Below are 17,833 nucleotides of genomic sequence, written 5' to 3' on the forward strand. Positions count from 1 at the left end.
TTATTATAAAGATACACTGAGTCTTACATCAGTATAAATCATGACTGACTCAGTTAAGTTATATCAATGTAAAACTTGTGGTAAGTCAGAGGAGTGTCAAACCCACTGTGCCTGAAGAAAGATATTAAATAAAACACTATAATTAATTTTCTCTTTCAATTACATATATTATATTGTGGTAGCTCTGTAAATTCAGATGAAGTCTCTAATTTATTTACTATCAACTTACTCGCTTCACTGAGATGATAATGCTTAACACGGATGTAGTTTACTTTACATCTTCGGACTGTGAGTAAATGATTGTTTCTTTTCCCATGTGGTGAAGATTTACTTCTGTGCAGAGGGTACAACATAAGGTCCATATGTTACTTATGAACTCAAAATCTGGCATGCGTAGGTCATAGATTTTGTGCTGTCTCTCTGGTGTTACAGAACTTGACCCAGTATTTGGATGAGTGCACAGAAGTTGAGAGAGGCTGAGTGCCCATTTAAATTCTTATTTGGGTGCAGAAAGTCTTTTTGTATGCAATATACCATTTATAAACATCATTGGATACTATAAGGGTCAGATTATAACCTTAGCTATGCTCTCATACCTGCAAGTAGGAAGCTACTTTACTCATTTGTAGGGTCCTACCAAATTCACAGCCATGAAAAACATGTCATGAACCATGAAATCTGGTCTTTTGTGTGCTTTTACCTTATACCAGTGTTTCCCAAACTTGGGACGCCGCTTGTGTAGGGAAAGCCCCTGGCAGGCTGGGCCAGTTTGTTTACCTGCCGCGTCCGCAGGTCCATCCGATCGCGATTCCCACTGACCGCGGTTCGCCGCTCCAGGCCAACGGGGGCTGCTGGAAGCGGCGGCAAGTACATCCCTTGGCCCACGCCGCTTCCCACAGCTCCCACTGGCCTGGAGCAGCGAACCGCAGCCACTGGGAGCCGTGATCGGACGGACCTGCGGATGCAGCAGGTAAACAAACCGGCCCAGCCCACCAGGGGCTTTCCCTACACAAGTGGCATCCCAAGTTTGGGAAACACTGCCCTATACTATAGATTTCATGGGGGAGACCAGCATTTCTCAAATTGGGGGACCTGACCCCAAAGGGAGTTGCACGGGGTTTGCAAAATTATTTTAGGGGGGTTGCGGTATTGCCATCCTTCTGCACTGCCTTGAGAGCTGGGTGGCCAGAGAGTGGTGGCTATTGGCTGGGCACCCAGCTTTGAAGGCAGCAATGCAGAAGTAAGGGTGGCAATACCATACCATGCCACTATTACTCCTGCACTGCTGCCTTCAGAGCTGGGCGGCTGGAGAGTGGTGGCTGCTGACTGAGGACCCAGCTCTGCAGGCAGCAGCGCAGAAGTAAAGGTGGCAATACCATACCATGCCACGCCACTGTGACTTCTGCATTGCTGCTGACTGCGGCTCTGCCTTCAGAGCTGGGCTCCTGGCCAGCAGCCACCACTCTCCAGCTATCCAGCTCTAAATGCAGTACGTTGCCAGCAGCAGCACAGAAGTAAGGGTAGCAGAACCGCAACACCCCCTACAATAACCTTGCAAACATCCCCGCCATAACTCCTTTCTGGGTCAGGATCCCTACAATTACAACATCACAAAATTTCAGATTTAAATAGCTGAAATCATGAAATTTATGATTTTTAAATTCCTATGACTGTAAAATTGACCAAAATGGACCGTGAATTTGGTAGGGCCCTACTTATTTGCATAGACTAGCCATACCATAGGTAGTCTTCCAGGGAGGAGAGTAGTCTTGTTTCTGTCTGCTCTTAATATATCAGTCACCACAGCTGAGGCAGCATGGAAGAGGGATGTAAATTGTGCCAGACTTTTTCCTTCACCTCTGGAACAAGGTCAAGCCATGAACAAATTGTGATATTGGATATGTCTACATAGCAATGTAAGTCTAGGGTTAGTGGGACTCAAGTCAGCTGACCCATGTCAGGGAACCCTGTGCTCTACATTGCATTTTAACCCCAGGTTAAAGATTTTTTTGACCCGTTCTTGAGCCTAAGGCCCTGGCATACACACTGCAGTGCACAGACCCAAGTCAAAATAACCCTATCCCAGAGCACCTAGTACTGTCCACCCACCCGCGCCAGAATTGACTCTCTAGTCCTATGAATGTGATTCACTGTGGGAAAACTCTATTGCCATCTCTGTTTCCTAACTGTGATGGTACTATTGGTGGGAATCAGGTGCCTATAAGCAGAACACGAGTATACAAACTTCATAATTAGCTCCTTTGGTGGCTGTCCCAGTAGAATGAATGCAGTTTGAGAAGGTTTTATACTGAACTACCATCTAAACTGAGAATTAGGCTCTTCATCTCTAGTCTGAGTCACATTGGCAGGATAATGCCCATGTGCACCTGTTCTGAGGATAATTAGGGCATCAGTTTCCAGGACTGTCAAACTATTAAAATGAAACTTTGCAATTCTTAACATTTAAAATGGGTTGTTCAATGAAGATGTTTTGGTTGTTTTTTAATTTATTTTTTGTCTGTTCTGAAGCTTGACATAAAATGTAGGTTTCAGAGGAAACACTCACTCACCCCACCCCTGGCTGTGGGGCAGTGAAGTGCACCCCCAGGGCTTGGGGTGCAGTGTGCTCTCACACCACATGGAGATCCTTTATCCCCGCCCCCGCTGCACCCTTGTCAGCAGGGATAAGGGATTCCTAGGAACCAGTGAGGAAGTTTTGGGCTGGCTCCCACTCACCCTCCTCACAGTGTATGCTGTCCAGGTGCCCCTGCACAAATAGATCCACGAAGGGCAGGGGAGGGCGTGGAAGCAAGGGACAGAGTGGAGGGATGACCAAGTGGCTGGCCTGCAAGGACGGTGAGCAGCAGAGCTCCTGGCTCAGCATGGCCAGGGGAGGGAAGACCCCAACATCCTGGTGGCTGGGAGCCACCACCCGCCTGTCAAGTTTGCTACCTGCTTTGGGCAAGTGCCATGCAGCAGCGAGGAGGAGCCGGAGGAGGAAGGGAAGTGCACTTGGCCAGGCAGTAATGACACTTCTGGTCTGCCAGCGTGAACTCTGGAATAATCTGGTGGGTTTCTGGGACCAGAGTCAAGCTGGGGCCATGTGCACACAGGAAAGAAATAGGGCTTAGTCCTAAGTCCCATCTTAACATGGGCTTCGGGCCTCCAGTCTTGCAGGGTCCTAGGTCCAAGCCCTAGGCTAGCACAATTGGTGTGTGGATGCAAGAGGGTTAGGCTTGAGCCAGGGCTTAGATTGCTGCATGGACATACCCACTGAGTCAGAGTGCTCTGCTCCTGAGGCAGCACTCATTGCCATTAGTTCAAAGCAGTTTTGAATGTGCCAATCCAGCCCTAAGGGATTTTTACATAAAATTGGCAAAAACTTTTGCCTTGTGGCATTTAATCAGCATTTACAAAAATGCATTACTTAGGATATGTGTAGAAGGAGATGCATTAAGTATACACAACTCTGAAGAAAGTACGAGTCAGATTCTGCTCTTTTACACTGATGTAAATCTGGAATTATACAAAAACTAGGCATAATTTGAATGTGCAATTTATATAGACCATCCTACTACTGTCACTTTTTTCTGTTAAAGCTTGACCCAAAGCTTATTGAAGTCAATGGAAAGATTCCTAATGCCTTTAATGAGCTTTGATTCAAATCCCTAATTATTCTGTTGACTTTAATTTACTCTTCTCAGAGCTTGGAAGATTTGCAGTTGAGATCTTTAGTTACATACTATAGGGTGAATTCCTGACTGCATTGAAGACAATCAAGGATAACCCTGCTTCTCAGTTACATAAATTGGAAAGGTTGCAGGTTGCTAGTATCTTATCAGCAGTGGCTTTTTAGCTAGTTTTGTTATGAAGTCTTAATTTGGGCTTTGTCTACTGTAATAGTCTCTGCCAAGGTTCGGCCGTCAGCAGGGCTGTAGGATATCCCACCGCCTCGCTCTGGTCCGCCATCAGTCCTGGTCCAGCGGCAGTCTGGGACAGCAAATACACGGTTAGGGGCTCAGGCCCCTAAGCAGGGGCTGAGCCAATAGGTCAGAAAAAACCCCGGGCCCTCAATCAGAGCGGGGCAGCAACCACGCAGTCTGGAGCTCAGGCCCTCAAGCAGGGGCTGAGTCAAGGAGCAAGAGGTCCCAGCCTCTCTAGGCCAGGAGAAAGGGGGAGTCTGCCACCCAAGGAGTGGGTGGCAGGGGGGACGCAGGCCCTCCCACTCCACTGCATCCCAGCCCGGGCAGCGGCGGAAACTCGCTGCTGTCAGTGGGGATCCTGGCCGCAACACACTGACATCGGCTCTGGCAATGCTGCAGCCAGACTGGGGTCGGCTGCCCCCAGGCTACTTCCACACTCCCCCTCGTAGGGTACCTGAGCCGTAGTAGTGTCCTCGGTGCTCTCCACCAGCAGCGGTTCCTCCGGGTAGGTAGCGCAGGGCAGGCTCGGCTCCCCCCTCGGGGTAGCTGGAAAGGGGCAGGCTCGGCTCCCCCCTCGGGGTAGCTGGAAAGGGGCAGGCTTGGCCAGTCCTCCTCAGGGTACCGGGCGAGGGGTAGGTTCGGCTGGCCTGGTGAGTCAGCAGGCCGGTCGTGGCCTGCTGCTGTCTCCCAAGCGGGAGCTCGGCCACAGACATCTGCTTTCTGCCGGCTGGTTCTCCACTGAGTTCCGCAGGCGGGCTTTTATACTTCTGGGTCGGTGCCGTGACCTCTGAGGGGTGGGCGCCAGACCTGGTGGCTCCGCCCACGTTGGTGTTAGGGGCGGTTCGGCCCTCAGCGGGGCTGTGGGGTATCCCACCGCCTCGCTACATCTACACATGGAAACTAATTCAGATTAAGGTTGGGTCTGAATTAAAACAGAGTAGCTATTCCCTGTGTGGACACTGTTATTGTGAAAGTGAAATAAGATGATATTATTATAGACTAATTCCCCATGTAGACAAGCCCTTACATTTTTGTAGGTAGACTAGTTTCCCCCACCCCCTAGTACATGTGATTATTTCTACCCTGAGATTGCAGGTTTATGTTGGTCTGTCTTTTGGGCTTTTTGTTTGTATAATCATTAAAATGTGTAAACTTCACACTTAGCTCACTCATCAGGGAAGTTTTTGCAGTTTCGTTAAGTTACAACATTTATTATTCTCTGCATGGAACTTTGAAGTTTCTAACATCTGCTTTAAAGCAGTTTTGCTTTTTACGTTCTATTTAAGCATTTCATGTGTTCAATCATTTATGCTAGGAGGAAAATATTAACTTTCCTGACATTACTAAAATGTCAACTGCTGTATGTATATTGTTGATGGCTGAACCATATTCTGATATTCCAATACCTATTTCTGGCTTTTTATGTCTCTTTTAAATTAAAGGCAGAACTTGTAGGACCTAGCCCAGTATCACTAGTTTAGCAGGTGGCACTAGGCGTCTATTACTTCCTTTCCTAATCGTCCTGCTTCCAAAACTGCTCAAATTTTGTGTTTTTTGCCTGGGCTGATAAGCACAGATTATAGGCCTCGGACTGATTGCTTTGCACCATTGCAAATGTTACAGGAAGAGAAGAACATGCTACGTTTAGTGGAGCTATTACCAGAAAGTTGTAAATTACAATAACTTTTCCTTGTTCAGTTTATATTAGACATCAAAATATTCTCTTAAACTTTAGAATTACATTTATTTTTGTACTCATCTTTATAATCAATCCATGAATTTCTTTTCCAATTGAAATCTAGTTTTTTTTTCTTTCTCTCTCAAATACATTTTGGTGTTCATATGATTAGTTATTAAAAACACTGCAAGGCCTACCATGCAGTTAAAAATGCAATTTTTGTACTCAGTCTGTTTCTTATTTACCCTGCGAAGAATCTGCTGACAAGGGGTACCTCAATGTCTGACCAAAGTATGGCCAGTCAATAACTTATTGCCTCTTTATACATGAAAATTCATTCAGCATTTTGAAGACTTAGCATGAAATCTTTGATCCACTGAAATCATTGGGCATTTTACCATTGACTTCAGTGGGGCTAGAATTTCACCTTAGTAGTGTTATCCCTTAGGATAAAGTAAAGTATCTTTCTAGCAACAGGTTTACATGTAATGGCCTGTGGATGGCCTAATGCGGAGACTGGAGACTTTCTCACCCTGATTTCCAATTCCATGTTGTTCTGTAAGGTTTTGTTTAAAACTTCAAAGCACTATACAAACTTTAACTAACCCTTGCAAAACACCTTTGAGTGCCATTATTCCAGTTTTACAGAATGAAGCAAAGACATTGGCTTAGTCAAGGCGAGAAATGCCGTTATCTTCAAACCTGGAGGCAGTCAGTGCCATAATCTTGCCTTTAATTCTATTCCACATGCATACAATTCTCTCTGTGTTACAATGCTTGCGGAGTGACATCTGTTCAGAATTGGCTTCCTTTTCTATTGATACCATATTTTTCCTGCCATTTGTGTTAGGCTGAAACGCATTATTACACATTACCACTATCTACCTCATTTAATATCTTATGTACCTTCATGAACTTACTCTGCAAAGTACCTTTTCTTGCCAAGCTATATAGATTTATTTTTCTTAAGTATACAATTTTAAAATTACCCTTAGGGCTCATATCATTTATGGTTAGATTGCACCTTTTTTTATCCAGTTCCAAGCGATAGAGTATTTTTCATATGACACTGACAGCAATGAACACAAGACTCTAAGTGCTCTTACCAGAGAATTGCATAAGCTTGTAATAACTGCCTGCAACTAAATTCTCCTCTTGCTGTTATTCATTGAAGTGTTCTGGTAGGATTTTCAATTGCTTCCTCATTTTGTTTGCATTTATGTTTTTATGAAAAAAGCGGTATCTTCCATTATTTCAGGCCTCATGCAGTTCAAATATCAGTGCTTAAAAAAGGGATGAATAACTGTAGTTAAAACCAAAGCTCAAATACAAATCTTCAGTTTGCTTACAGTTCTGCAAGAAGTCTGCATTTAAACAGCAGTTGTTCTGAGCAGAAGGTGGCATGTAATTGCAGTTATGAATCGAAACTACATTCCAAGTACAATTATTTTAGTTATAAAATGTCTGGCAATGACAGTCCTTCAGCATGCACATTAAAAGCAAAGTCTTCCTGAATAAAGCAAGTCTTATAGTTGGATTGCCCCAAATAGGCACAGGCACAGGCCTGGGTCAGGTCAGTGCAGAGCACAATGCTCTAGGAAGAGCTTAGGAAAGAGTTGTGTCCGGAAGTACATGGCAATAAATGGAACATATCAATCTTTTATCATGTAAATAAAGCCCTGCAATAGAATTTTGCAAGCTGCTAAAGCCAAGAGAAATTGCTTATGAAAACCAGATGACGCTCTGATGTGTACCAGTGTGGAGCTATAGAATTGTTATCTAGGTTAGCAAAGACGATTTTAGCCAGAGAAGCGTCTGCATCCATTTGTATCCCATGTACATTGCTGATTGTCCCCTGCAATGAAATATTCTTACTTTGAGACAAGTCTCCATTTTATGAAGATGTATCTGTATATAAAAATATTACCGTGTTTTACACCAATGGCCCCAAATCCTATGGTAAAATTGTTGCATGGAAAGGGATAGTTTCTAAGCATCTGCAGTGTATATTTTAATAGTTTTTTTTCCCCTAAAATGTCTTCAGCCATAAAACTTCGGGGATTGGGAGGAAGAGATGGACCCAAACCAAAATGCTGCATCCAAATACCCCAAACATTTTGCAGTTTAGGAGTTGGATCCAAATTTTGCACCCCAGGGTCATATCTAGAAAAAAAGAAGAGCTGCTAGGGACTGTGGAATGGCCAGTGTTGGGGTGTTAATGTTCCTTTAATGACAAGGTCACAAATACTTGTAAATTATTCTAATAGTGGCCATGCAGACAGCATTTGAAGTTCAATAAGTAACTTTCTAATATGCATATTACCGTCACTAATATCTGGGTAAGTATGGCTGTGTTTGATTGTCTTCTGAACATGCACAGGAATTTATTTACATTTTATTCTAAAGCCAAAGGACGAGATGAGTAAAGTTGCTTGTGTGTAAATGTTTGCAGAATCAGCCCCATGGTCTTGAAGATTGGGATTTTAAAGGGTTTGAACAAGTTAGGCACTTAAAAAGTCAGTGGGAGCTGGCTTCTAACTGATTTGTGCCTTTGAAAATCTGCCCCATACAACACTTTGGGATCCTTGAGAATGACAGGTAGTATTAAAATGTACTGTACTGTTATTACCATCATATTGATGGGTATCTGTGACCGGAGTCCTAGGGGGGCCAACTGAGGTCACTCAATTAGATGAACTGCAAAGAATAGGGCAGACAATCCTCCAAACTGGTGGATATTCCAATACTTAGATTTACCAAACGAGCACAAAACTGCTTCTATAATACTTCACTGGTTACCCAGAAGTCAATAACACAGTTCCCTTAAAATAACCCAGCCTCAGGCCTTCACCTAGACACCCAACTCAAATACGATGAGGATTTCTGAAAATCTTATTCATCATATAAAAAAGGTTCTACCAGTCTCAAAGGATCGGACACATTACCTCCCAGGTTGATGAATATTCCAGATCTTACCCAAATACATGCTTACAGCCAATTCTTATTAACTAAACATAAATGTATTAAAAAAGAAAAAAAGAGAGAGTATAGGTTACAAGATCAGTATACATCCAGACATAAGTACAATCTTGAGATTCAGATTCATAGTAGAGATGAAAAAAGAACAGGAGTACTTGTGGCACCTTAGAGACTAACAAATTTATTAGAGCATAAGCTTTCGTGGACTACAGCCCACAGATGGGGAGCTTTGTAGATGCAAAGAGTTCTTTCAGAAATCATTCACAGGATATAGTGCAATGTTTATATTCAGGGCAGTCCAGTCAGCGCTGGGATCTCAGTCCTTATAGCTTAGGCTTACCCTGTATGAAGCCTCAAGCAGATCTGAGATGACAGGATCAGGACCCAAGCCATTTTGTGTACAGTTTCAGGCCCTCTCGTGACAACTCAGAGTCCTTCGGTGAGCAATAGGCACTCGTGGGGACTTTGAAGTGGACTCATTTCCTAAGCATCACCTGTAATTATTCACACAGGTTAACATAAGGCAATTGCCTGTTTTTCCACCATTCGCAGATGATTTGCTATACATTTCTAGTTTGCATATCAATTCTAGCTCAGCAGTCTCTCGTTGATATGCAAACTAGACACAATCAACTCCGGTTTGAATAAGGACTGGGAATGGCTGAGCCATTACAAACATTGAATCTATCTCCCCTTGTAAGTATTCTCACACTTCTTATCAAACTGTCTGTACTGGGCTAGCTTGATTATCACTTCAAAAGTCTTTTTTCTCTTAATTAATTGGCCTCTCAGAGTTGGTAAGACAACTCCCACCTGTTTATGCTCTCTGTATGTGTGTATATATATCTCCTCAATATATGTTCCATTCTGTATGCATCCGAAGAAGTGGGCTGTAGTCCACGAAAGCTTATGCTCTAATAAATTTGTTAGTCTCTAAGGTGCCACAAGTACTCCTGTTCTTCTTTTTGCGGATACAGACTAACACGGCTGCTACTCTGAAACAAACATGAGGTTTGCCAATCTCAGCTATGTACACAGAAAGGCAGTAGCTGATTTTCCAACATGTGGTGGTATCACAAGGCAAGACTGAGCTCTTTAAACTGTGACGTCTCTGTGATTATTATCATTAATCTACAGATTTTCCCTGCTTTTCTTTTAACACTCTTGGATAAATGTCCCTCAGAGACTTGTGGGTTACTGACTGCTTGTGCCTCAGTAAACCTGAAGTAATCCTGTGCAAGAGATAACCAATCAATGTCAAAAGCAACAGAGGGTCCTGTGGCACCTTTAAGACTAACAGCAGACTTCTTTCAGAGTAGCAGCCGTGTTAGTCTGTATCCGCAAAAAGAACAGGAGTACTTGTGGCACCTTGGAGACTAACAAATTTATTAGACCATAAGCTTTCGTGGGCTACTGCCCACTTCTTCGGATGCATATAGAGTGGAACATATGCATCCGAAGAAGTGGGCAGTAGCCCACGAAAGCTTATGGTCTAATAAATTTGTTAGTCTCTAAGGTGCCACAAGCAGACTTCTGTTAGTCTTAAAGGTGCCACAGGACCCTCTGTTGCTTTTTACAGATTCAGACTAACATGGCTACCCCTCTGATACTTGACAATCAATATTAGACGTTCTAATTTTAGCACTCTTCGTGATTCCATTTAGAAAATATTTATTCAACACTCCAATTGCTTTGCCATGTTCTCCCAGTTCATTTCACAACATACCCTGTAATTATTTACCGGCTTCACTTGCTATTCTAGGGCTAGGAAATATTTAACAATTAATTTCATCCCTAGCAGTTAGGAGCATTTCTGGATTTCTTGAATTCTTAATGTTTTTTATCTCTTCATCAGCATTTCATCACATTCTTTCTATGGTTTCATTGTGAAGCATTTCTGAGCCTTTGTCTGACTAGTCTATTTTGGAGACAATTTTCTATAAAATTTTTATTTCTTAGATCATACTTTCATGCTGCAAGTCTCCAATGAGTCCTTGAGATCAGTTCCCATTGATGTTAACAAATATACAACTATTACTTATTGTATTATTGTAGCACCACAGAGCCCTAGTTGTGCATCTGGACCACGTTGTGCCAGGTGCTGTATAAACACAGAACAAAAAGACAGTTCCTGACCCAAAGAGCTTACAATCTTAGCTTTTTATTATGTTATCTTCTGTGTGCCTAAGTTTCCATGAGATCTCTAAAGTGTTTTGGAGTGTTTTGGATTAGGTATTGCAGGGCTTTATTTATTTTCCCATTCAATCCTTTTGTGTCATTACTGATGTAAAATTGCGAAAGGAATGCTTGTCCTAACATTTTATATATTATAACATTAGATTAAAATGCTTATTACATTTAGTCTCAAATTTATTTCTTGAATCATTGATTCAGCAATTGTATTAGCAATTCCCAATACAAAACCATTATCTTCAATGGCTTTTGATATTAAGGTTTCATAAAGTAGTTTACATTAAATATCAGCGGTGTGCAGGTTCATGATTTTAAGCTACAAAAACTTTCTCAAAAGATCTGATGGAAGCCACATTATCCTCTACATTCAATTATTTTTTAATCTCCCTAATTTTCTTTTGCTTTGATTCGCTTATTGCCCTTGGTTGGAAAATGAAAGTATCTCGCATTATTCTTCTCTTCTTAAAAACAAAAAAAGTTCACAAACGCCATAGCATATCGGAAGCCTTATAGCATATTTTGAATTTTTACAAGATTTTTTAAAAATTAAGATTGTCCCAAAATTCACAAATAAATGTCACTATTTTTGATCAGATCTAATAAAGGTGTGTGTTTATATATTTATAATGTAAATGCATGGAGAGGGCTCTAGCAGGTTTGGCTAGGGGATGGTGGCCAGGGGGCAGCTGGGATCCTGTTCCACTTGAAAATGGGTACTTTGGATTTCACAGTCTGATGGTATGGTTGTAATGTCACAAATTCAGCACCCTGACCAGGGAAGGGCTAGAAGCATCTCAATCAAAACGCCGGTTCTGAACGTTCCCAAATGTAAGGGAAGTTTAGTTACGGATCTGAATCTGAATTTTGCAGCATAGGGACGTACCTAATGATGGCTTACAGTACAAGCATCAAGTAAGAATAAATCTTGGCTGCGAAAGAGGCAAGATTTGTGTAAGCAAGAGCTGGTCAAGAAATGGTGGGGTTAAAAAATTAATGAAAATTTTCATTTCCATCTTTCACTGAAATTTAATTTTTAGCAGCGCTTTCTGACCAGCTAAAGAGTAAACACAAGATTTGTGATGCTTAGCAAAAATCCAAAGGACAGGATACAGTGAGTGAGAGAGACACAAAATCGGAACAAAAGGGCATTATCATCACTATGGAATATTTGTATGTTTTCTAGGGAAAATTGAAAATTTTCTCTCAAACTGTTTTTCATCTGAAAACTGAGTTTTCGGTGAAGTAAACATTTTCACAAAATGTATCCACTTTCCGCAGAAAACGTCATGTTTTTGTCAAAAACCTTTTGCCTGAAATTTTGGATTTTGGCTGAAAATTTGGAGGGTTCCAAAGCTGAAATTTTCTGTTGGAAGGAAAAAAAAATGATCACCTCTAGTAATTCCTTGAATGAAACTGATCTGAGGCCCAATCCTGTGTGGGTCTGAAAGCTCCTGCAAGGAGCTGAGAAGACTCAACTACCACTGGAATCTCAGGAAATGCCCTACACCTCACAGGGTCAGGCCTTAAAGGCAGAAAGCTTCATGGTTTTATTTTTCTCTTGTGAGGCTTCATGCTTATGCTGGGGAATGTAAGATGACAAGTGACCTGGTTTGAATCCTCTCTGAGCTCCCACTCAGTGCATTGAAGACAGACTGTACTGTATTGTATGCTGCCTTGACTTATGTGAAACATCGTTTTCTGGAGCTGCATATTGATGCCATTATAGACAGCAACTTTGCGTTTCAGAGGAGTCTGCATGTTACCAAAAGGGCAGCAGGTGTTATTTAGACTAAATTGACCTTGAAATTGATTTCTTTATTTTATGACTTACTGAGGGGAGATTAATACTTTTTTTTCCCCCTGCAGTCTCAAACAATTTACATGGTAATAGAAGGCATAGTCAGTCAAATAAATTGCTGGAAGTGGTAGTGTTCCAAGGGGAAAAAAAAAGTATGGATCTTACTTGCATTGATTTCTTAGCCTCAGGGAGAGCTCAGATTTTTAACACCTGGGAAGAGAGAGACAATTTATTCCTCAGATTAAAGGCAGAAGAATGGATGGTTGTGTCTGGGGGCTGACATTTACGTTGAATTTTCTTTTGGAGGAGTGGGGGGAAGGATGTGTCCTGTATAAGCGTCTTAGTGAACATTTTAATGGTGTTTCCTGACTGATGTAGAGGCAGATGGGTAGTGAAGGAAATTGTACATGACATCTGGAAAGAGGGGCTGATGAGTAGACAGCATAGTGGCCCGGTTCAACACAGATTAGGCCCTGATAGAAACGTGGAAGTGGCTGGTGTGATTCCATCTTTGAATACCAGGCAGTAACCATCACAAAATAGAAATGAATAAGGAAAAAAAAGGAACTGGAGAGGCATTGCCTGGAAGAGGTGCTGATAGGGTCACAGTATAAACTTTATAGTGAGAAGAAAAAACTGGGGTTATCCTTTCTTGTGTAGGGTCAAACACATGGCTGTAGGCTCCATTTCCTGTAAGAATCCAAGTCAAACAAGAATATATAGTATTCACATATAAATGACAGGTAAATAGCATGATATTTGACCAATCCTGGTTGTACGTGAGACATTATTTATATTGGCTGCTGACTCCTAAGAACAGGTCTGAAAGTGGTCCTATTGACCCATGACTTGAACAGTAGTTTGTTTCAGATATGAATGGTACTACATGGCACGGTGTACAGGGAAATGGTTTATATGTGGAACTTATTATGATCATCCTTGGGGGGGATGGAGGAAAGCTTGTCTACCAAAAGCCACAACTATATATTCTTACTTAAGGAGGCAGGTGGAGTCAGCTGCTGAGAATCAGTAATTGTCTCCATCTACTTCAAAAGGAAGCAGAGAGAAGGGTTTGAGGAAAAATGAAGGATATTTCTTGACCAAGGACCTGGAACTAAAGTCAAGCCCTAGTGTTGTTGGGCTACTCAGGGTAGCCTACCACATTTTCCCTTACCTGTTTTTGAGGATATTGTTTATTACCTTTAATGGCCAAGGGACTGTTTGGGGAGAATTGGGTACCTACAATATATAGCCACTGCATGGAGAGCCTCACCAGTTTTATTTTCTGGCTCTGCATGCCCAGCCTTACGACTACTAACATATGTAAAAACACATGAGGCACAGAAGTCTTCCAAGTATATGTGTTATACTCACGATCTTGCGCTATCTCTCTCTATATAAATAAATTAATCATTTATGCAACATCAGTCCAAACATTTTTATTATCTTAATTTGTTCATGTTTCACAGATCTGTGCAGTAATTTGAGAGACACTATATAAAATAAATCGCATCTACATTGTGTACGATATAGGCTACAATGACACAATATTGTCCATGTAGAAAAGCACAGAACGAGCAGAGTGAAATCTATTTTCTTTGTTAGCTCTGTCAGTCTGCTTCTTTTGGGGAGTTTACCACCTGCAACACACTTGCAAAATGGTTGTCCTATGATCTCGAAATTTTAGAGTTCTGAAACTATAAAATAAGGTCAACCGTGCAACCTGCTGCAGGTTTGCTCCCTAAAGAGATGAAGAAAGCTAATTAAAAGGGAGGGCAATGCTGAATTTCAATAGATGGGTATATATTATACAACGTGTGTGTGTTCAAATGAGATAGAACCTAATGTACTTAACAAAGGAGTAAGGATAAAAGGTGAGTGGCAGGGTGTCTGGATGGAGACATTGAGTAACATAAGGTAGGACTGATAATAAATGACAGGATAAGATGTAGGGTGATTGAAAGCAAGGAGAGGGGTTAAGGTTCAATAAATGCTAGGAAAACATCAGAAAGGAACGTACATCAGTGGTAAAGAACTGAGTGGCTGACACAGAAGCAAGTTTGTCATTAAATCCTGGAGTTTGGGGGAAAATGAAATAGATGATATGCTGGTTTTCAGGTGTTTTGGTAAGGTTGGAATCTTCGAAAATCTGTTAGCCATAATCTCCTTGTTTACACCCATCATGGCTGTGAGAAATGTAATGAGGCAGACTGCAGCACTTTGTCTCCAGTCTTATTTGGTGTTCTTGGGAGTAGTCGGGCACCTTTCCCTGTTTCATAAGTTTACAGCTGGAGACTTCGTACAAAGTGTAAACAACATATAAACAGACTGGGATGCACACAAATTCTTAATAATATGGCTACAGACTGCCAACTAGCATGCTGGCTCTAGAGAGAGGAAGACTATAATACAGTAATTGCATAAATTGTACTCTTGCATCCCTTGATGTTTAATATGATGAAGTGTTAAAATTAATGGAGATATCCTATCTCCTAGAACTGGAAGAGACCTTGAAAGGTCATTGAGCCCAGCCCCCTGCTTTCAGTAGTAGGACCAAGTACTCATTTTGTCCCAGATCCCTAAGTTGCCCTCTCAAGGATTGAACTCACAACCCTGGATTTAGCAGGCCAATGCTCAAACCACTGAGCTATCCCTCCCCAAATGGTAAGAATACTGAGAATGTTCTTGATCCCATGGGCCATGTTGACCCTTTTAGCCCACAAATTCTCCAAGGCTCCAGTAACAAAACTGCATTTATTTCTAGGTGCCTTTCCTCCAAGGGATTTCCTCCAACTTCACAAACATTAATGAATTGAAATAAGGAAATGGATTGTCCAAATTTTACTGGTGGGAAAATTGGGACATGAAGCGAAATGATCCAAGGTCACCAGGGAAGCAATGGAATTAGAAACGCACTTCCTCTTATATTGTGCTCCATCCATTAAACCATGCTACATTCTCCTATAAATACATCATCACTCGTTATTGTTTAGCTATTTTGGTCTACTTCAAAACTTTATAATGTATAGGAGAAGTTCTCTTTGGAATGAAAAGCTTAATATCTTTTCAAGACCCAGTAGATCTCTTGTCTTCACTGGGCCCACCAGTTTCAGCTCATCAGACTTTCATTCCTGAACATTTAAACTGGCTTCACCACTTCACTTCAGCATGCTACCTAATCTTACTGACAGGAAACACATTTTGAATTATTTGCTTGCATTAAGTTACACCTTTTGACCTTCCTGTTAGTTGCTTTTCTTGTTGTACTTTTCTCTTCTAGCAGCACAGCACTAGAGCGTTGACTCTAGTAAGGCAAATTCAGAAGTTATATACAAAAGAGAGTGGAAATGGGTCAGATGGTATCTAATGAGGCATAGAGAGACTCTATGGTATAATTTTGTGGGTAGGTGAAAAATGGGTAAATTACAACTCATGATTAGAACAGGTGGAAAAAATAGTACTGTTTGTGTAAAGTTTAAAAAAAGAAGTCACTGTGTCCTGAAAGATAGTGATGTGGATGTATTTTTGTTCTGAACCATTCTCAGTGGGATGAGACATGATTCCTCAAGTTGGAATAAATATAAGGATTGAGAGTATTTTATTTTACTTTTATGATCACAAACTGTGTTCGGCATCATAAGTAAAACAAATTAGTTTGAACAATATTCTTTTCAACTAATTTAAGTGCTAACTTTGAGTTATGAGTTAATTATGAATACAAAATTCATACAGGTTTTAGTACTAACATAACACTATATCAATACATCACATGATAGAAAGGACGGTATGGTTTTGTTACTAGCCTGGGATTCAGGAAATCGTGGTTCAATTCCTTGATCTGCCACAGACTTTGTGTGAGACCTTGGGCAAATCACTTAGTCTCTCTGTTCCCCATCTGAATAATGCGGATAGTGGTACTGCCTTGCCTCACAGAGAATTCGTGAAGATAGCTATATTTTTTAAAAAAGGCACTGAGATACTAAGGTAATGAGCCATACAAGTACCTAAAATGAATAGGTATGGCTATAACTGAAATTAATAGTACCATGAGCATGGTTCTGAGCTCTGCTTTGCAATGTACTTTTTGCCAATTTTAATTCCTCTTATGTAAAGTACAAAATATTCTGTTTAATCTCTTTCCCTCCTTCCCTCTTTTCAGGACTATAAATCTGACGGTATGACTTTGGCTTCCAGTGCCAGGAACAGTCCTCAAGGTCCAGTAAGTAAAAGCATTTTGCTGTACAGATTGCCTTCTGTAACAGTGTTTGCATTCTTCTCTATAGTGCTTCAGCCATCAATCACTGGAAGCGATTTTACCTCAGACAGATCTTACTGCTCTTGAAGTAACTGTGTTTGAGTTTGCTAGATGTTCTCAAATACTTGAATATATAGTATTAGCAAACATCTGACCTGCTCACCAAACGGAGGAAAGTTGACTTGAATCATTGAAATCTGAGTTCATTAGCGATCCAGTAAATCCATCTTCTATGTTAGTGCTTGCATTGCATCAGCAGACTGATTTAGGGTGAGGCAGTGTCTGACTCCTGGGGAAAGGGAGAGAAGTTGTGTACAACAGCGGCCTTCGCAGTTTCTTGAATACCAAGGATTGCTCCTGACTAGTGGCATCTCCACCATAAAGGGGTGGGCCCAGAGGTAAGGAAGAGGCCCAGCTAGGTGGTTTTACAACCAGCCATGAGAGATGGCTGGGATCATAAAGGAGAATATGCTACCCTTTCCAATATGGTGGTACAGTGGCTGTGCTCCCTCAGATTTCCAGGAGTGATTGAGTGTCCTGGTGAGATTCCCAGTGCACAAAATGTGCAGGGCTGTGCTTTTTGAGGCACAGTAAGCCATTATTCTTAGTTACTAAATCAGGTCTAACAATGTACCATGAATAGTAACACAGAGATAATACCTGTAAGAGAGCAGTCAAGTCACATGGTAAGGAAATTAATATTTTGTTACACCTGTGCAGATCATATACAGTAAAATGCCTCTGGTTTCAGTGGCTTCTTCATATATGTGTGTGTGTATATATATAAAATCATCTAAGCTTGGTAATGGATGAAGCGGAAAAAAGGTGTTAGGTGTGAATAATTGTAGAGATGCTCAAATGATTTCATTACCTGATTTTCTTCTAAAAACGTGAACACCAAACCACTAGATTATCAGACTCTACCCTTCTTCCTCAAAGTTCTAGGATGTCAAGTAGGTTGACGCATTGGTTCCATAATATAATGACTTAATATTTGAAGAAAGGCT

At 41.4% G+C, this 17,833-nt stretch overlaps 1 protein-coding gene across 21 annotated transcripts in view; it reads left to right on the plus strand.

The window, feature by feature from the left end:
• RBFOX1 (RNA binding fox-1 homolog 1) overlaps nucleotides 1-17,833 on the plus strand; it is a 2,478,424-nt gene that overhangs the window by 411,270 nt on the left and 2,049,321 nt on the right. For all 21 annotated transcript variants that reach the window (XM_065558775.1, XM_008162566.4, XM_008162565.4 and 18 more), the window contains exon 2: nucleotides 16,731-16,790. In XM_065558775.1, coding sequence (XP_065414847.1) covers nucleotides 16,731-16,790 — 60 coding nt within the window. The remainder of the gene's footprint in view (nucleotides 1-16,730; nucleotides 16,791-17,833) is intronic.

This window comes from Chrysemys picta, chromosome 10 (assembly GCF_011386835.1).
Source record: "Chrysemys picta bellii isolate R12L10 chromosome 10, ASM1138683v2, whole genome shotgun sequence".
NCBI lineage: Eukaryota > Metazoa > Chordata > Testudines > Emydidae > Chrysemys > Chrysemys picta.